The sequence below is a fragment of the Heliangelus exortis genome, chromosome 1 (assembly GCF_036169615.1).
Source record: "Heliangelus exortis chromosome 1, bHelExo1.hap1, whole genome shotgun sequence".
Classification (NCBI taxonomy): Eukaryota; Metazoa; Chordata; class Aves; order Apodiformes; family Trochilidae; genus Heliangelus; species Heliangelus exortis.
The window spans coordinates 197958444-197979549 of record NC_092422.1 but is presented as its reverse complement, the minus strand read 5'-3'; the positions used below and the strand labels follow the sequence as shown (position 1 = coordinate 197979549).

The 21106-nt window shown below is 47.5% G+C and overlaps 1 protein-coding gene across 10 annotated transcripts in view; it reads left to right on the top strand.

Moving 5' to 3' along the window:
• The window catches only part of SHANK3 (SH3 and multiple ankyrin repeat domains 3), a 318859-nt gene that overhangs the window by 60523 nt on the left and 237230 nt on the right, over positions 1-21106 (top strand). For all 10 annotated transcript variants that reach the window (XM_071734304.1, XM_071734311.1, XM_071734302.1 and 7 more), the window contains 4 exons: positions 5625-5733; positions 18227-18378; positions 18632-18799; positions 20065-20181. In XM_071734304.1, the coding sequence (XP_071590405.1) occupies positions 5625-5733; positions 18227-18378; positions 18632-18799; positions 20065-20181 (546 nt within the window). The remainder of the gene's footprint in view (positions 1-5624; positions 5734-18226; positions 18379-18631; positions 18800-20064; positions 20182-21106) is intronic.

Genomic DNA, 21106 nt, shown 5'->3' with positions numbered 1-21106 from the left:
CTGAGCCGGGTGCTTTGGGTCACCATACATGGACCCAGCAGAAGCGCTGGTGATGGGGTTGGGGCAGTACCCAAAGGCCAAGGGCAGACACAGGCTTTGGTTGCTGTCTGTCCTGATGAGGATCCTCCTCCTCCTTGTGCAGCAGTGCTGCCCTACCCACAAGGAAGGAGATTCCAAAGACAGGGAGTGCTTCCCCATGGGGTTCCAGTTGCAAGGAGGAGGTGCAGAGATGTGAGCTCAGCTCTGTCACCATTTCCTTACAGATCTTGTTGGTCCCCAAGGGGGATCAGGGGGTCCCACCTGCCCGCAGCCCCTCAGCCTGACCCTGCCTCTGTCGTGCCAACTGCTGCTGTGGTGCAAGGGCACCTGGGACAGGAGAGGCTTGAAACACTGCTTAAAAAAAGCCAGGCAGAGTCTTACTCTGAGCTTCAATTTTATTTGGATGAGTTTTTGTTGGGTCTTGCTTTGCTTGGGTTGCTACAGCCTTTCAAACAGATCAATGTGCAATTCACCATACTCTTCACACTAAATACTGTGCTTCCGCTCCAGGAAGATCCCTTATAGAGTGTTTGTTTAAGCAGTGAGATAGCTTTGTAGAAATACATTTAGATTTTAATTTTTGGATATAGGAAATGGGTTCCACGGCTTTACAGCTTTTTTATTTAATTAATTAATTGCATTTGCATCAAGTTTTGTATGGAAGCTGAAACTCAATTAAAATTGAAGCAAACCAACATTTTAAATTGTGTCTTTATCATTAAATTAGATGTTGTTTGAATGTACTGGACACAGAAGACAAAAGGCAAATTTATTGGTACATACCTTTTGTATTTAAAGCTGAGTGATCTTTAAAATAAAGGGAGATTTGGTCTGAATGAGTGGTTCTCATCACAGATTCTCAGAGCTATTTAAGTGCCAGAAAATAAGCAGGTATCTAGTGAGATTTCAACATTGCCTAAGCGCTATAGGCATCTGCTTAGCTCCCCTTGATTTCAGTGGGAGTTTGGCATTTGCTCTCTCTCTTCATGTCTAGTCACCTTAATATGTTTGAAAACCTGGCACTAAATCCCTCAAGTTCTTAGAATAATGAAATCTCATTGCTTTCCCACCAGGATTTTATTCGTAGGCTGGGGGAGGAAAACAAGCTTCCTTACTTTCTCACTTCTCAAATCTCCATTCAGCTTTGAGTGAATCAGTCCAAATAATAAGGAAAATATTCAGTGTTTCTAGCTAAATATAAATGGAAAACAATCAGATAGGAAAGCTTTTCTGTGCAGCATAGGCTGGAAAACTGACATACAATAATGTAAATTCCAGTGCTTCAGTGGATAAAATGTGCCCAGCAAGGGATGTGGCTGCGATGTGTTTATAGAGTTTGAGTTTGTTTTGCTGTTTGAAAAAAATTCACACTTGAGTTCATGGTGGTTGGCAGAAGGGCCATTTAACCAAGACCTTGTTATAAATGCTTGTAAATACAGAGGTTTGCATTGTGTCATGCTGCAGGTTAAACAGGTGCAGTTTTCAGATGGGAGATACTTTTAGTGTAACCAAAATCTTATATAAGTGAAAATTTAAAATCTGGGATCAAGTTGTTGGTTTGACACTGCTCAGCATGATGCTGCTATGGCCATGGTCCCAGCTGGGTGGGCAGCAGCTCCACAAGAGCCCTGGTGTTCCCTCCTGGGGGAACCCTCTCCGCCTGGCTCCAGAGCAGAGCTGCTCCAGCCCTCCCAGCAGCTCCAGGGCCTCCTCTGCACTGGCTCCAGCAGCTCCGTGCCCTTCTGCTGCTGGGGACCCCAGAGCTGGACAGAGCTTTACCTCAGGGGGGTCTCCCCAGAGGAGAGGGGACAATCCCCTCCCTGGCGCTGCTGCTCACACTGCCAGTGACAGCCCAGGATCTGAATTAGCAATTTTCTCTTCTTTGTTCTTATCCAATTTTAGTTCTTTCCCAAATCTGGCTACAGGTGCAGCACTGTGAGAAGCAGCCTCCCAGAACACATGCATAGATATGGCAGTTTCTCTGTGGCCACAGAAATATTGAACTTGAATGAAACAATGAATTTTCCTCTAACTTTATTCTGGAAAACATCTTAATTGAGCTGATTATCTACCTCTCTTGGTAAAGAACAGGAAACTGACAACTGATGATGGGAGGCATTGGGTCACTCAGCTCATGCACGCTGCTGCTGCCCGCAGGCCGGTTGCTGTGGTCGTTCTGGTGGTCACTCTTTTTCTGCTGTGTGATCTTTTTATTTTTCCCCTTTTTTTTATTTCTTTCCTTGTAATGGCTTAATTTTTGTTTGTTTGTAAGTGGAACAAGATTGTTTCCTAAATCCTGGGCACAGGATTTGTGAAACACCATAACATTACGCTCCTGGTGACCGGTCTTTTTCATTATGTATATTCTTGGTTTTTGGTGGGCACATTTTTTTTTCTCTGAGGTCTAGGACCATACAGGAGGAACAGAACTGGGCCGGGGTGGATCAGAAATCCCTGTGCTGGTGTCCTGCCCTGCCCCTCTGGCATCATGTTTGTGAATTGCAACTACCTCTTAACGTGGCACTGCACATCTGGAGCATGCTGCAGAGCAGACAGGGAACTACAAGTTGATTGAAAAAGAAGATTTTCCCATATAAATATTAACTGGCTTAATCTATGGACTTTATTTTTTAAGTATTGCTGTGGATTTGGTCCAAGACCTTGGATAGATGAACCTTTTTTGTTCTTTATCTGGAAATGCAGGGCAGTAATTGATTTTTTCCAGAGGGAAATTCCATGTGAGGTGCACAGGACCGTGATGATCAACCCACATCTGCAGCAGGAATGTGCAGATCCCAGGATGCCTCTCTCTGCACCCTCCTTTTGCTCATACCCTTTCTCTTCCATTTCCCTTCTAAGCAAAAAAAAAAGGTTACCAGTCTGCCTCAGCTTCCCACCAGCAGAAAACATTTTCAGTTCCAGAGCACCTGGAAAACTGGGAATACAAAGGAGCACACGGCTGTCAGGGATTGTGGGTGGGATGTGCTTCTGGGGGGCACACAAGGATGTCTCTGTCCCTGGAGCCCCCAGCAAAGCTGCTGGTGCAGGGGCCTCCATGGGCAGGGGCTGCTGGGCCATGTGCTGAGGGGTCCTTCCTTGGCTGATGCCCCCACATGTTCCACAACCACCGATATGGCTCCTGGTGGGACCGGCCGTGCTATTTGTAGGGTTCAGTGGGGCCCTGTATGGAGCATCATCTGTTGGGTTTGGTCAGTGTCACCTGCTGAATGGCTGCCAGGAGAAGATATGTGTGGAGGAAGTGGAGTGGCAGGAACAGGGTTAAATCTGCACCATTGGGTGATGGTTGGGAAGAGGCATTTTGGGATGGCATCACGGAGGCGGCTGGGAGTTGTCAAGCCCTGTCTATACTGTTGCTGGCAGGCAGCTGTGATTCCCTCAGTGTTTCTGTACTGCTGCAGGAGCTGAAGTAATGCTGAAGCAGGAGGTGGATTTTGCTTTTGCTTTCTTGGGAGGCAAGAGGGGATCTGGGGGAGAAGCAACACTGAGCAGAGGGGGCTGGGGGTGTCTTGTCGACGTGAAAGGCAGCGCTGGTGCCAGGTGCCTTTTTGTGGTGCTGGTGATGAGAGTGTTGGTGCTGCGGGAATTGCTTATGCTCTGTGAAGACATTTCTAGCCTGGATGGTTCCAGCCCTGGTTTACCATCTGAGTGATTTTCCTGTGCTCATGGGCTCTGTTGGGCTGTTCCTTGGGATCTGTCCTGGCTGCTCTAGCCCAGGCTAGTGAATTCTTGAGGGATGTGAATTGGCCAGGGTGGCTCTGCTGGGCTGGAGCAGCATGGCAGGGGGACTGCACCACTACAGCTTTAGAATTTTAACTCTGTGACCTGGCTGGTCTGCAGCATAGTTCTGTGGCACTGGGTTTAGAAACTGGAGGCTAAATGTTTTAGCTTTGGTTTCTCCAGACTGGCCACAGAGACAGAACTCATCTTCAGCCAGGTTCACAGTGAAGCTGTGAATTCATTTGTCTTGTCCTTGGAAAGTTTCATCTTGGTAATATTTTCTATCTGACTTCTTACCTTGATCTCCTCAGTGTGTCGGAGATGTAGCACCAATGAACTTGTTGGTGCCACGTTTTGGAGTTTGCTGCCTCCTCTTTTCCCCTAGAAAATTAAATTATGACAAAATCAGAATATTATCCCAAATAATATGGGGTGAAATTTTGTTTAGGAGGCCTTTGAAAAAAAATGGACATGTTTCTGCATCCTGTTTGGTATTTTCAGAACTTTTTTTCTTTTTTTCCATCTGGAAACCTTCAAAATGAAATTTGAGGAGAAGCACTTGAGAATTCATTTTGCTTCATAAAAAGATACAATTTTTCTATATCAAATTAAGTGAAAATGTTAAGAATAGAGTTTTCTCACTAGCTGAAAAATCTACCTTGCTCAGACAAGGCTGACATTTTCAGCCTGACCCATGGCTGCAGCATGGCCAGTTGGTCAAAGCTTTTCTCAAATACTGCCCTTGGGTAATTGCACAGAATTTCTGCTGTCTTAGACACTTTCTAGACTCTGTTCCTAAAGCTGGCTACTGCATGGTTTGATTAAAATAAACTCAGAAAAACCCAGCCAGCCTGCAATCAAGGATCTGAAAATCTGGACTAAAAATGTGTCTGAGATAGGCATTTTTATGCTGTAGTTGGTCCAAGCGTTGCCTGCCTGGCAGAGTTGCAATTTCTAGAGTCTAGAATTCTGATAAAATAATGTATTCATCAACTGTAGCTAGCCAAAAGAGAAGAAAAGGGAAAAAACCCAACAACCCACAACCAACCAGGCTGGCATAAAGAAGAGTCTCTTGGGCATTCAGTCCCCTTGGGAGAACAAGATTTGGCCTTTGGTCAAAGACAGGAAATTACAGCAGGAATAAAGCACAATTTGGGGTTCAAGTAGCTTGATCTTTCCTCCAGAGGGTTTAAGTCCCTGGAAATGAGTTTGTGACACAGGACAGTGCAGACACCGTTGTGGGAGGTTAGAAGCATAGAATCACAGAATCGTTAAGGTTGGAAAAGACCTCCAAGATCATCAAGTCCAACCAACAACCCAACACCAACTCAACTATGTCCTGAAGTGCTACATCCACATCTTTTTTGACCCCCTCCAAGTATGGTGACCCCACCACTGTCCTGGGCTGCCTGGGCCAAGGTCTGATCATTCTTTCAGCAAAGAAATTTTTTCTCATATCCAGTTGGAGCCTCCCTTGGTGCAATGTGAGGCCATCCTCCTTGTCCTGTCACACATGTGTGACACACATGTTCTGGCCATCACTGTGTGTGCCAACATACCTCAAGGTTTCTTAGCAGGGCAGGGGGGTGAGGATGGTGGCTGGCAGCCCCTAGTGGCTTCCTTGGAGTGACCCAGCGACCTCAGTCTTGAAAAGAGGGACAGAAGGAACATGTTCTGTGTAAATTTGCAGCATGCCCTGGTCTGGCCTGGCTTAGAGGGGGTGCTGCCCCACTTGTGATGGTGGCCTTAGGTCTCCAGAATGGGGATATTCCTCTGGTGGCTTCTTTCTCCACACTGGGGTGTTAATGCTGTGTGTTGTATGTTTTCCTGGGGTGTCCTGGCTGCAGGCAAATCTGAAGAAGTTCATGGAGTACGTGCAGATGCTGAATGCAGAGAAGGTCTGCCGACTGCTGGAGAAGGGACTGGACCCCAACTTTCACGATCCAGACACTGGAGGTAAGACAGGCTTCTCCAGAGAGGGGAGGATGACAGAGCAGGGGCGGGGGAGAAAGTGTCCAGGGGGAATTTGGGGTAATTGTTGTTTTTGATGGTGGGTTAGGAAATGATGCATTGTCTGAAATGTAAGGTCTGGAACAGAGGGATGGCATGGGAGCTTCCCAGGAGTGTGTCATCTTCTGATGCTTGGGTCTTGGGAGCAGGAAGTTACTGCTGGCTCTTGGGAGAAGATGGTGTGTGGGGAGCAAGATACAAAGTCTGGGAGCACCACAGGAAGTAGGAGAGCTGTGGGTCCATCTTCAGTGGGACTCTGGGAAGGATGAGATCAGCCCTGGGACTGACAAGTTCAGCATGTGCAGATTGCTGCCTGGGGATCTCTTAATGAAGCAGTCAGAAGTATTTTGTGGGTCAAGAAAATAAAACCTTGACTTCTGGCTTTGTCCAGTTTTTCTCCTATGTATGTGAGCAAAATTAACCCAAAGAAGTCTGGTCTCTGACTGGTGGGTGCCTGTAGGCTCCTGGCTGTAAGAAGTGAGGATTAGACTCCAGCACATTTTGCTGCTGAAGGGGTGGTGAGGGAGGACCTCTCCCTATGTCCCCAGCTGTGCAGTCTCCTAGACTTGTTCTGAGAGAGAAGTTACTGCTTTTTTCATTCTTGTTTTGAAGTAGTGTAGCTTATTAGTATTTATTGTAAAGTTGGGCTCCATGTGTGAATCATGGGCACGTTTCCAGCCCATGAGCAGACTCCAATCTGATGATTAATTTTCTGTGTTTCTGGTTCAGTTAGATGGTTTCTCAGGTTGTTTCTCAAACACTGGCTGCCTCTCTGCTTGGACTCTGTGTGTCCAGGCCATTTTTCAGCCCCAGGATCAGGTGGCAAGGTGCTGTTGTTCACACTGTTAACCTCTCCTATGTAGTGAAATGAGGCAATGAGGCAACCAGGTGCCAGTAATTACCAGGTAGTGGGCATGAGCTTGTGCTAAGCCCACCTGTGCCTGATTAGGGCGGGCCCTAACTGCGCAGGATTAGGGGGCCAATAAAAGGTGAGGCCTGAAACACAGGCTCAGCTCATTCCTGAGCAAGCCAGCAGAGAGGTTAGTGGAATCTGGAGCAGTAGTACCGAGCCAGGCTAACCAATCCTGAGGCAACAGACTGAGGGCACTATTTGTGCACTTCTGCTGGAACCCCTGTTGGACCTTGGAGCGCCGTGCCCTAAGGGAGGTTCGTACTGCAACACTCCTATCCTCTCAGGTAGTGCGACTGCATCCGAGCTGCCCTTTGGGAATGGCCTGAGCCAGCTCCTCTGCTGGAGGGTGAAAACTGGTGCAGCCAAACTCTGGCAAGAACCATTTGAACAGCACCCAGGGATGTTTATGGTGTTCAATATGCTAGTGTAGCCACTCTGTGTGAACCTGCCAGCATGTCCTGATGAGCAACTGCTCAGATGAGGAGTGGCTGGTGGCCTGCAAGCACCATCAGTGCCCACCCTGGAGCATGGACACCCAGCTCAGCTCCACCTGGTTTTGGTTTTGCCCAAGACCTTACAAGACTTTTAAGGGATCTTTCTTTGCAAGTGAAGCCCTCCACTCATCTAAAGCTGGCTCAGGTTTACAGAGGGTGTTGTATTGCAGAGGGCAGTGTGCTGCTTGGGAAGTTGCTGTCAGAGTTTCAGATACACTTTGAACCCAGATGTTATTTCAGAAGAGTTTAGAGGCTTATAGGAACAGGCTCTTGAGTATTGAAAAGACCATGTTAAATACAGTGGGCGAAGAAGGAAAAATACCCGACTCAAACAGTTGTTTGGATCCCATTCAGAACCAAGGGCTAAACCATGAGATGTGAAAACAGACTGAGGGAGTCTTGAGTCTTGGACATCTCACTTCTGGAGTCCTAATTCTTATGCAAAAAGACTTAATTACTGCTTCCTTTACAATCTCTTTCATGAACATGGAAGAACAATCTAAAATGGCTGTGCAGAAATCAAAATCTCCTGGGTTTTAAGACCAGATGGAGCTATTGTTCCATCTGACCTGACCTCCTGGATCTTGCAGGATGCTCTTTGCCCTGTGTGTGTGTATGTGTTCACCAAGCAAAGCTTAAATGTGTTTTCACAGAAAGTCATCAATCTTGATTCAGAGCAGAAGAACCGTGCCTTTCCTTCCTTATTTGGTTAATCACTCACTGTTTCAAATTCGTATCTCATTTAAATTTCTATGCTTCAGCTTCCAGCTGTCGTTATACTTTATCTCCTAGATTAAAGAGCGCTTTAGTACCTGGTATGTCTTCACATGAGGGTATTTATACATGGTAATCAAGTCAACATTCAATCTTCCTTTCTTTAATTAAAGGGAGGCCAAACTCCTCCAGTCTTTGATTTGAAGGTATTTTCTCCGGTTTTCCTGTCCTATTTGTGGTTTATATGTCACAACTGCATTTTTAAGAGGCTTTCAAGAGCATGGGTACCAGCCAGCTTGCTCCTGCCTGTGCTGCTCACCACAGGCAGCCCCAGCTCTTCCTGCACAACCCGGCCCCCTGGGCCATCCTTAGGAGAATCCCCTGTTGCTGGGATGGGACCCCACCTTATGTCCTGCTAGGCAGAGGGGCTGGGAGCTTGGCCAGATGAGAGATGATGGGATTTTAATGTAAATACTTCTACTCCTTCCCCATCCAGCACTTTCTCATTCTGGTAGCAAGCTGGCATCCTTAATACTCCAAGTGGCGTCATTGTCCATAGATTTCAGTCCCAACAGTTACATCACAGTTCTGAATACCAGTAAAAGCAGTCCACATCCTTTTTCTTCTCCTCCAACCTCCTAGCACTTTGCAATGAGCAAAGCAGAAGAAAAAAACCCAGAATCTTCCTCACGATCTTTGTCAAATGGTTTTAATTACTTCTGGCTCTCTGTTGCACTTCCCTCTTCAGAATCGTTTTGCCTGTGCTCTTAGTTAAACGTTTTCCTAATTGCTCTGCCCATTTCTCAGCCAAGATCATTATCTCACCTTTTGGTGAAGCCTGCTTCCTAGAGAATCCTCCAGAATGGGATGATCTTCCCCAAACACAACCTGCTTGGTTTTGGTCCCATCATGTGGCTGCTCAGCCACTTCCAGTGGCTTCTGTTGATGCCTTCTCTTGCTTGAAGCGACCTCTGGGATGAGCACACAGACTTTTCTGTCCTCCAGCTTTCCTTCTGTGTCCTTGTGCCCCATTAGGAGCAAATTTCTGCCCTGTCATTTCACAGGCTCATCCAGCAGAACAAAAGATCATGGCTCTCCTCAGCTGCCATGTTCAGCCATGTGGGATGTCAATGTGAGCTCAGCTGTGCTTCACCAGGATGTTCACCAGGCTGCCCACCATGCCTTCATTAGCTGTGGTGGGAGCTTATGTGCAGGTTGTACCCCCTCCCTTTGTGTTCAGCGTGAGGAAAACCCTCTGATGGTTTTCTCTCACAAGTAGGACAGTCTTTCTTTGTGATGCTATTCAGGACCTGAGATTCTTATGGGCCTTTGCATAAAATAACGAGCTTATGGTCTTACTCAAAGCAAACAAATCATAGAAAATAAATCTATCTCTTTTAATTTATTATTTCAGCTTGTTCACTTCTGGCCATAATAGTAATGAATACAGAGTTAGACTAGGAAAGAAAGACATCTCAAACTCATAGAATCACAGAATAAGTTGAGTTGGAAGGGACCTCCAAAGGTTATCCGGCCCAACCCCCCTGCAGTCAGCATGGACGCCCTCACCTAGATCAGGATGCTCAGAGCCTCCTCAAGCCTCACCTTGAATATCTCCAGGGATGAGGCCTCAACCACCTCCCTGGGCACCCTGTGCCATTGTTCCATTGCCCTCAGGGTAAAGAACTTTACAGTGTAAAACTCCCTTCTATCTATGAAGGGACTTGCCCACCCTGAGGGAGGTGGCAGCAGCAGCTCTCTCATCTCTTGGCTCTTCATGGGAAGTCACTGTCATTGTCATACAAGTGGCCTTGCTGCTGGTGCTGGAACCTCAGACTCCTTACAGAAGGACTCTCCTGAGCCCTGCTATAATGTGGTCACCACTGGCTCTGTATTGTTTCATCACCTATTGGGCTTCTTTAGATACACAACTGAGACCCTGTGTTTGGAGGCATCTTGTGGGCTGCTCTGCCTTTCCCATGAGGTGGAGCTCGGGCAATAACTCCCCTGACAATTCCCATCAAGAAAAAGTACCCAGAGTTTATCATGGACTTCTGGTTCCAACCTGCCCCCTTTCTGTTCCTCTGAAAGAAAACAAATTACTCAGCTCAAGTACTTCACTATGCATTTAACCCATTTGGGGTTTTGGGGAAAAGTGGCTCATTTTTATTAAACCCTTTAGGCAAGTCTTTAGGCACAACTCGTGTGAAGGGCCAAGCGGGCATAGCAGGATGGAGGTGGTGACAAGCTGTGGAGGAAGGCTGGGGGAGGCAACCTCTACAGCCAGGAAGAAGATATTTTAATTTGTCTTTGGAGTGTTTCCATGCAAAATTGCACTGAGGTAATTTATGGCATGTAATTTAAAGGCTGCACAAAGCTGTGCAGACAGTTATTGTAATATGAATAACTTAAAGTCGGCGTAACAAATAGCTCTTCTATCAAAATAAATATCCTTGGGCTATTTTGCTTTAGTCCTGGTTTTGGGTTTTTTTTGCTTTTTTTAAAGTAAACATCTGTACCATGTACAGATGGAGCCTTAGGTTAGAGTTCTCTGTGCAAAGGCATGAGGAAAAGCAAGATTAGAAGGGACACTGATTCCAGATAAAGGCCTGAGTGTTCTGGTGCTGCCTGGTTTGTAAAGCTGATCAGTCAGCAGCACTCTGGCTGAAAACACCTGCGGAGTCAGTTCTGCATCTCTGAGGTGTCTGACTGCTTCAGCCAGGGGCCTCTGCCCATTTCCCATCAATGCTTTTTCTCTGTTGTTAAGACCCCACTGCATTTTTATCTGAACTTTGGAGTACTGAGCACAGAGAGCGAACAATCTGTTTTTCTCAGATTATTTGCTTTCTGCCACAAGTTTTCATACACCCTGTGTGAAGCAGTGTGACTGGTGCTTGTAGATTTGTCATCCCTTTTTTGTACCATCTTGTCCTTGGAGAAAATAAATGTGCAGAAAATAAATGTACAATGAGCAGGATAGCATTTTACTTTGGTGAATGGCAGAGTAAAAATGTAGTTGCTCTGTGTCCTTCCTGCTCTGTCTTTACCTTAGCTAAGCCAAGGGTGATGGATGGAAGAATGTTTTGTCTGGTAGTTTTGTACTTGAGGGGTCTAACCAAGCCTCAGTCTGAAAAAATGAGTGTGTGCAGTCCCCGAGGTTAATCAAAGGAGGGGCCCTTGGCTTGCCCAAAGTGTGAGCACACAAGGGCTTGCCAGACATAGGAGACCTGGGGTTGGAGAGAGTTGCTGAGGATGGAGCCAGTGAAGTCTCCTTGCAGGACACCAACTCCTTGTCAGTCCCTGAGGAAGTGCAGAAAGAAAAGTGTTAATTTAATACTGAATATCCTCTTTCAGAATGGGGAAGACCCTTGGTGGTTTGGACTTGGCCAAATCTGAGGTAGTTCAAGAACTGGCTCTTGTGCTTGCAGTTCTGGACAGAGCTGGCTGGATTTGTAGGAGGTGCCTCCTCCACTATGTTTGCCCTCAGAGCTCACCTGCAGGCTGTGTGGGAGCCATCCTGGTGGAGCACATTGCATCCAGACCCCTGTGAGTCTACAGGTGCCTGGTAATCACCCCCTGGGACCCCACCTTCCCTCCAGTTGCCCTGGGAGACCCACAGAGAAGGATCTCTGGGTCCTTCCCGTGTGACCAGTGGTGTTGTGACCTGGTCTCTGAGATCAGGAATGATGCTGTGAATGTGGGTTTTTTTTCCTCCTCTGGGAGGCTGGGAGCTGTTGCAGACCAGGCTGTCCAGGGGACAGCCCCAAGAGCCAGCAGTCACCATGCAGTGGGGGTAGGCATCCCTGTCTCCTGGCCAGCCAGCCAGCCTGGAAAACACCTTTTTTTCCACACTGAACTCAGCAGAAGTGTTCCAGGAGACATTTAAGGTACCTGGCAGGCAGAGGCAGAAGAGCTCATAACACATCCCTGCAGGGCCAGGAGAGCTTGGCAAAGTGCAGAGAGGTTTGTCCCCAGACCTTTGAGGCAGGGGGGGTTTCTGCCTCTCTGAGTCCAGGTCAGATGATGATGTGTCCAATGTTTAAGGTTTGAACTAGCAGTGCCTTTGCTCCATCCATCCCTTCAATACATTCTCTTCTGGTCCTCTGAAGACAACAATGCCACCAACTTCCATAAAGCTTCTCAATTCAGAAGCCATCCCTCACTGCACCATCTCCAGGAACCCAACATCTTTTAGATCTTGTGGTTTTGTTTTCTGGCTTTGGCCTCCTTCAGTTTCTCAGGGACTTTTTCAAGTCTGAAGACTGTCCTTCTGAAACAGTGCTCCTCTCCATCTTTGAAAGGAGGTGCCTACCTGGCCCAGGGCTCACAGATGTGGGAACCTGGTAAAACCTGGAACTAAGGAGGATACAAACACAGGGAGGAAACACTCTTTCCAAAAGGTCTTACAGCTCTTGCCTACTGCTCTGTATCTCTTTTAAGGACCTGCAGGGATACTGTGCATGGGGAGAGAAGAGGCCATCTGGCTGCCAAGTCAAGCCTTGTCTTCCCAAGTACTTCTAGTCTTTCCTTGGCTGGCAATACTTTAGTACTGAACTTTTAACCTGGAACTTTCAGATTTGTCAGTAAAATGATGGGACTGTGGGCAGATGTCCAACTAAGATTTCAAGAGAAGGAATAAATAAATGATGGTATTTGCAGTGCTTGGTATTTAGCAAAGACAGCAAAAGCTGCAGTGCATAAGTGCTATTCTTAACTTCTCAGCCACCCGTTAAAAAACCACTGTAGTAAATCTGCTCTCTTGTTGGGCAGAGCAGCATTGCTATTAGCAGCACTCCTTTATCTGCTGTGTCTCTAGGGATGAGTCTACCAGGGATATTGCAAATAGGCCTTGACACCAAGTGCTCCTTTCTGTGTGGCTAGGTCTTGAGCACCTTGGATAATTACCAATCCCATTTATTCTTTTTTCCTGGTACAAAAGTGGATGGGGGGAACCCAAACCCTTGAGGGTTTAGACATTCAGCCCTTCAGCAGCTGAATCTTTCTTCTTCATCCACTCCTGTGCAACACAATTGTTCCCTCCATCCCATCTGGAGGCAGCTGGGAACTGCTCCACTGATTTTTGAAGCAGGGAATTCAGTATTACTGTCTCAGAGACTTGGCAGAATAGATCCCTAATAAAAATGATTGATCCTCTTCTCAGTTTCTGTAACCTTTTCTTCTACCTCCCTTAACCTTGATCCCCCCAAAATATTTCTGGGTCTTTATCCATGATCCTCTTCAATGAAGGGAAGTCAGTAATCTTATCTGCAGCCTGCTAGATTTTCCAGAAAGCAGGGAACAGGAGTGAAGTCCTGTAACACTGCCCAAGGTTTAAAGTCCAGTGGTTCAGAAGGAGATGTATCTGTGTTGCAGATGAGAAGGATGATTTACATTTGCCCAGTTCATCTGGGCCTCCAGAGCATCCGTGCTGACTCTCGGTTTCTCTTTCCAGTATGTGCTGTTCTTGCTCTTTTCTCTTTTGTATTTCTAACACCAGTGCAAGGTTTGGTGGGGACAGGGGGGTTTGCAGCCTGGGGTCCCTTCCTGAGCCCTCACAGCCCAGGTTGTCACTGTTCATGTGCCAGTGCTGTGGGATTGCTGGGGAAATATGCTTGAAAGAGATTAAAAGAAAAAAATTTCACCGTTGCTTCCTGCAGGTACATTTTAAGTGCTTAAAAATATATTTGAAAAGTTACCGTTACTCTAAAATTAGACCCAAGCCTGAGCGATAGCTTAGCATGTGGAAAAGAGGAAGGCAAATCCTTGCTGTCTCACACAGAATGGAAAGGGGAACAGCAGGAGAATGAAGAGGAAAGCATCACAGTTCATGGTTCTGTGGCCCCAGCACAACGTCAGGACAAATAGCAGCAGGAGTAAGGAATTGGGGAGGAATATTTGCAGTGCCTGATGGTGCTTTCTCAGCCTGCTGCTGGGAGGAAAAACCCCTTGTGCCCAGGGAAGGGCAGCTCCCTCCTCTCCTGCTTTGCCTGCACTTTGGCCAGGCTCTGCTGGCTGTGGCATGATGCATTCAAAGTACATGTACACAGTTACATGATTAACTGATTAACTTGATTAACTGTTACTTGTTTAACAACCTGAACATTCAGATGTGCTGTGTTTTCTGTTGTTTTCCGTTTTAGTAGCTGAAAGTTACAGCTAAAAGTGGTGGCTCGGACAGAAGTTGTGGTTAGATGGGGGAAACACTGGATGGATCTCCAGTGGCTTGTGGTTTGTGAAGTTAAAGTCCTGCTCAACTTAAAATCTGTTAATCCAGGTGCTTTAAACCCTTTATTTTAAACAATCTGGTGGCACCTCTTTGAATCAAAGGTGCAGATGGAGATTGGTGAAAAATGCTATGTTTGCATTTGACTGAAACTGGAGATGAAATGTGATCTTGTAATGTTTTCACCTACAGCTGAGAAATGCCACCACCAGGTATCTGCCTCTGTCACAGGCAGATATTTTCTGTTCTTGTGTCCTGTAGATCTGTGTAGGGACACTCAACAGACAGTAACCTTCCTTGCATGAAAACTTTCGTATCAAGCCTGTTGTCATTTAAACTGCAACAGAGGTCCTCCTTATTCCTAACTGATAAATTAAGTCCTGGAGTGACAGTTGTTTTTTTTCCCCCTCTCAATTGTGGTATCTGAGTCTTGAGGTTGTTTCTGCTCACAATGGAGCTCTGGGGTTTCTCACCTTCCCTCATTGCCTTTGCCTTGCCATGTGAATTCCAGTTCTCATGACACCTCCTGAGCATGCAGAGCCTCTGCAGTTTGTTTCTTGTGCGAGGCTGTGGAGGAGCATCCACATCGTGTGACACTGTGACTGTTCTCTTGAGCTGTCTCTTTGCTGCTGGCTTCTGGAGGGTGTGCAGGTGACACCAGATCCAGACCTGAAGCAGGAGGATCTTGGTCCAGTTCTGGGTCTGGAAGCTTGGATATTTTATCCTACAACACAGCTTTGTTTGGATTCATTGCTTCCACAGAAGTCTGCAGTTAAAACAGGAGTGATGCTTTACATCCTCAGCTTCTTTTAACACAACAAAAACATCATTAAAAGGCAAAAACTTAGAGAAAACACTCCTTTAAGTGGAGCAGAGATGAACTTGTGTGAACTTTCCTGGAAGTGCACCCACTTGGTACTGCCAGAGCAGAATGTCCCTACCATGAGGCTGCTCTCCCCCCTCAGGCTGCAGGAGTGCTGGGCTGCCCTTTGCTCAACAGAATCCTCTGAGAAGGTGTTCCAGTCCCCACCTCTGCTTCCCTACAACCCACTGGCTACAGGAGCAGCCTCACTAGCAGCTTTTTAGACCCAGAGCATAGAATCATGGAGTCATTATGGTTGTAAAGGCCTTTCAAGATCATCAAGTCCAACTGTCAGTCCTACACCTTAACCACTTAATCATCTCCCAAAGCACCACATCTACCCAGAGATGGTGACTCCACCACCTCCCTGGGCAGCCTGTTCCAATGCTTCACCACTCTTTCAGTGATCTTTTTTCCTAATATCCAATCGGAACCTCCTCTGGAGCAACTTGCACCTATTTCTTCTTGACCTAAAAATGTCACCAGCTTGTCATCTGCTCCTTCCCCAGGCTCTGTTCCCCTGCACACCAGCGCTGCTCCCACGTGCAGATCTCCTCTAATCCCAGGTGCTCATTTCCTCTGCTTCCAGACTCAGCTCTCCTCTGCTGGCCCCCATTTGCTGTTGCAGACTCTTGGTGGGGAATGTAATTGCTTTTCCCACGAGCAGCATGGTGAGGATCATAGGGACCCAAACCCCCATGGTGGAACTTGACTGCTGACAGCCTGCAGCCAGAGCCCCACCTACAGCTCCATCTTCATGGAGTCATGGGATGGTTTGGGTTGGAGGGACCTTAAGGGTTTCATGGGCAGAGACACCTCCCACCAGCCTAGGCTGAGCCCCATCCAGCCTTCAGCACTGCCAGGGAAGAGTTCTTCATCCATGAGTCCATAGCATGCAGTGTGTTGTCTTGCTTGTTCTTCTTTGCTGCAGTGGACAGATCTTGTTCACTTACTATTTAATTACTTTAAGCGTATATTTGGATACACATGTTTCCAGGAATTAGCAGAGTATAATCACTAAATCCTGGATTAGATGGTGATAAGATTAGATTTAGTGAACAAACTGCTATCTGCACTTCCTTCAGTGCATCCTGAAATGCCTTATTTGGACCTTTCTCAGGCTTTGGGATTCAGGATGAAGTGATAGATTTTTGAATTGAATTTGGCATAACAGACTAAAAGAAGATTTGAAGCCTTGTTTTCTGTTTCTTCTGCCTCTTTGAAAATTTTGTCTCATTTAAACTGAGATATTGAAAAATGACTGGTGATTTAACCATGTGGAAACGGCAGCATGTGCCTGGAGCAGAGCCTGATGGGGATACTTCAGTTCGTAGGCACAACCTGAAGTTTGTAGCAGTCTGAGTTCTTGCCACACTGCAAAGGCCAAATGTGTCCTCTCAAAATAATTAAAAATAAGGAAGAGATTTATAGAAATTAAGGTGGAAAAGCACCAGATAGCAACAGAAATTAAAGCAACAGTATTGGCACAGAAGAAAAGTGATGGACCTTAAAAGACCAGAACTTCACTGTATTCTCCTTCCTAACTTCCCTTTGCCTTAAACAGCTGGGTGACCCCAGCTGAAGACCTTGGGGATGATCTGCATGGGAGGTGGTTTTGGTGTTGGTGAGAAGGAGGAGAAAGTCTTGCCACAGGAGAGAAACTCTTTCTTGTCCATGGTCACCTGCCCTTCATCTCTCCTGGTCTGCAGTGGGTGTGTGAGTTGGAACCCCCGTCCACATCTTGCTCTGATGGAAAGCTGACTGTGCTTCCACTGCGGTTACCCATCTCTTCTCAGCCACTGGCACCAGTGTGATGACTCTGTGGGCTCTACAAAGGTCCATGGAGAACCTCCCCTGACACCACACCAGCAGCACATCCATCCATCCCTCCATCCATGCATCCATCCATCTGTTTTCTACTGTTTCCTGCACTCTCTCCTGGGGGTAATTCCTGCTGTGAGAAGGGTTGTGGATTGATACCAATGACCTTCCACCAAAACTTGGTCTTCACAGCTATTCCTGAGCCCAGGGAATATTTCCATTGCTGCTTCTCAGGTGACATTGCTGGTGGTGTGAACACTACCACATTCCACTGTAATCCATACATGGTTACCATGGTAATTACCTTTGTGATTAAACTGCATCCCTTAATTTCTGGCTGTAGAGCACCATGCCTGCCCTCTGCTGAGGTCTGGCATTGGTCAGTGGGTGCACAAAGTCACCTCAGTCATTGTACTGTTGTCTTTGTCATGTGTAACAACATGGGGGGTGTCTGTGTGACATTTCTTAGGGATTACTTCCAGTTTAATCCACACTGTTAAATATGACACAGTTTTGAGCTGAGGGCAGGTCCTTAGAAGACCCATCTGTAACATTCTCATTCGCCAGGGATTCCTCATCTTTAACCCTCTTGCCAATGGTCTTCAGCAGTCTCCTGTTTTAATATTAGTATCTCGTAGCATGAAACGCAGAGAGTTTTAGCAAAGCCATGGAACCTTGTCTGACCTCTCCCTATCTCAAGTAAAAATTTGGCTAATAGCAATGTTCTAATATTCTTATTCTTCTATATTTGTGTCTCAAATAGTTTTATTGTTATCACTGAAATAGTTATTTCTACTAAATTGAGATATCTCCATTTATGTGCAAATCAGGTACCTTTCTGAAAAATACACAGCTGAATTTCTAGCTGATGGCATTTCAGCTGGTGTTCATGTTCCTCAGGTTGTGGTACTGAAGATTTGGATGGAAGGACCTGGGGATTTGTTTGAGCAAGAAGGCATACAGTTTCTTTGTCTGTAGTGTTGCACTCTGAAGAAAACAAACTTATTTAATTATAATCAAACTGTTCAGAAAAACATTTCATCTCTTAAAGAAACTTCACTAATTTTATATCAAAGAAAATTCTTCTTCCTGTTTTGGGCTGTCGGATCAGATGTGGAGAGGCCAGTGTGGTCCTTCGCAGCTCAGGTCCCCCTGGCACCTCCAGGGCAGGACAGAAACCCTCCTCCCTTCTCAGCACCATGTCTGTGCTTCAGGAGAGGTTTCCCATGTGTATCCACGCCCCAGATGTTCCCCAGGCACATCAATGCTGTGCTGTGCATTGGGATAGAAAGAGACACGGATTGGGATAGAGAGAGGTATGGTTTGGGATAAAGCATCAGAGCTCTGCTTCCACCTTGAAAACAACACCCGAGGGTGGCTGTGGCCAGTCGTCACCCCCAGTCTCCCTGCAGAGTGTCCCCTGACGGCGGCGGCACAGCTGGAGCTCAGCACAGAGATGATCAAAGTGCTGCGCAACGGGGGAGCCCACCTGGATTTCCGGACACGGGAGGGCATGACAGCCCTGCACAAGGCCGTGCGCTGCCGCAACCACGCAGCCCTGATGGTGAGTCTGATGCCCACCACTCCCCCTGCCCACCATGGCAGAGGCCACACCGCCTGCCTGGGCCATACCCCCCCTCACCTCGCCTCAGGGAGCACGGCCCAGGACAAAGCACGGGGCTGATAACGGGACCCTTGAGGGGAGGGTGTGGTGTGGGGGTGGGTGCTGCCTGCTGCTGTGCCAGAGCACCCCCGGCCCTCTGTCCCCACCGTGGGCCTGCCCGAACCCCAGAGCCAGGCAGGAACTTGTTTTGCAGACGCTGCTGGACCTGGGTGCCTCCCCGGACTATAAGGACAGTCGGGGGCTGACACCACTGTACCACAGTGCCATGGTGGGGGGGGATCCCTATTGCTGCGAGCTCCTGCTGCATGACTACGCCCGGCTCGGCTGCGTGGATGAGAATGGCTGGCAGGAGATCCACCAGGTGGGATGCATGGCGGGATGGGATCTGGAGGGGTGACTGGTGTCTTGGAATCATGGAACCATAAAACGGCAGGGGTTGGAAGGGACCTCCAGAGATCAGGCACAGCAGGATCCCCCAGGGCAGCCCACAAGGAACACATCCAGGGGGGTTTGGAAAGGCTCCAGGGAAGGAGACTCCACAACCTCTCTGGGCAGCCTGGGCCAGGGTTAGGAGTTTCTCCTCATGTTGAGGTGGAATTTCTTTTGTTCTAATTTAAACCCATTATTCCCTGTCCTATTCCCAGTTACCACTGTTTTTAATGGATAATCCTGACCATCCTGATGCTGATGGAGGGGCTTGTCCCATCCAGTGGGGTGCTGTAGTGACACAGTGTCCTCCATGTGGCTTCTGTATGGGAGACTTGCTTGTGGTGGGCCAACTCTGTCTCCCATTCCAGGCCAAGGCTCAGGCAGTTCTGTTCTGGCCTCTGTGTCTGGATCTTCCCCAGATGATGACTGCCTCACAGGATGGTGCTTCGGGATCTCAGTCCAACACCTGAGGCATCCTATTCCCAATCACAGTTGTATCTGCCCCTGCTTTACACACAAGTGTATTCAGTGTGTGGAAGATGTGTGCTTAGGCTTAGGGACCAGTGCTGGCTTTGTGCTTCAAGACCAAAACCTTTTGGGAGAACGGAGGGGACACTGGCTCTGCCTCAACTCCCCTTGTTTCTGACATCAAGAGGATAGGTTGTTATTGGGCCCATGGCCCCCTGAATCACCCAGCTCCCAGCCCAAGGAGTGTGTGTGAGCTATATTTACAGAGAGTGACTGCCCTTCCTGCCTCCACCCCACCTGGCCCTGGAAGACCTTTGAGGACTCTGGGTGCCAGGGTGGACCAAATGTAGAGGGAAAGACCACACCAGTGAGCTGGAGATGTGGGGCTGTTGCCCTTCTCTTTGCCTGCTTGTGCTTCAGGGCTTCTTTGCACCTGGTAATTGTACTGGGATAGCAAACAGTCTGGAGGAGGCTGTACCTCCAGGTAATGGTACCAGTATGGTACTGATCCCAAATCTGCAGCTGATGCAATCTGTCCAGTGAGTATTCAGGTGCATATGGCTGTAAGGAGCAGTGTGTGTGCAAGTTCAGTGAACTTTCCGGGTTACAGGTCTAGCCTGATTCAACCTTTCTAGCATGGATGAATCCAGCAGAGGATCTTAGGGGATTTATCATCTTCCTGCTGCTCCTTGATTTTCTGTTTCTTGTTTCATTTTGTGTCTGGAGCAGGCATGTCGCTATGGCCATGTTCAGCACCTGGAGCATCTTCTCTTCTATGGCGCTGATATGACAGCACAGAATGCCTCAGGAAACACTGCTCTTCATATCTGTGCTCTCTATAACCAGGTACAGCTCTGCCACCTTGGGCATGGGAACAAGAAAGTGTAGATGGGGCACAGCCTGCCTGAGGTAGACAGAGCATGGGACTGGGGCACGTTCTCATTGCTGTCCCTGTTCCCAGACCCAGAAGGGTCCTGAATTGTATCCACACTCTGTCCTGGGATGAGGCTGTCTCTGTTGGTGGCACAAGCCTGATTATGGATTTCTCAAGAGGCAGGTGGACAGAGTCCACCGGAGTCTGTGCTTTAATCCATGCCCATTCCCAAGATGTTTTTCTGACTTACTGCCTAACTCATTCTGTAATTTTCCTCTGGTTCCTGTTCCTGCTTCCCAGCAAGCCCCACACTGGTGGGGTGGGAGCAGTGGGCCAGGGGAAAGAGTGCTAATTTGGCCCAGGTGTTCACATTTAATTTAAAGGTGGGCATTGGTGCTACCTAGGGCTTGTTGGGCACAGCTGGTGGCTTTCACCCTGCTCTGGAGAAGGCATGGGGACTGGGGTGTTATCCTTCTCACAAACAGCCCTAAATTCTTACTACTACTGTCTGAATTTTGAAGATGTCTGTCCAGGCAACACAGGGCACCCTTTCTGTTTTATCTGCTGTGTGGTCACTAACCTCAGTTGAGGAGAACCTCGGGGTGGTGGAGGAGGAACCTCCCTCTGGTCTTGCACACCCACAGTTCTCTTCCTGAGGTCTGGAGGTCAATATCTGAGGATTTCTCCTCTAAGTTTTGTTTCTTCCTAGAGTTTTTATACACTGTATTATGTGCTCTGATTATAAAGGGAGTTTCCAGTTTCTCAGGTGTCTGTGCTTTAAAAATAGAACACTGTTAATGTTTTGCAATAGGCAGTTGCACATTGAGGCTGCTTTGTGGCTTGCTGGGTGGTAGATGCATTCTGCACCCTTGGCCACCAGGGTGGGTGGGGAGAGCA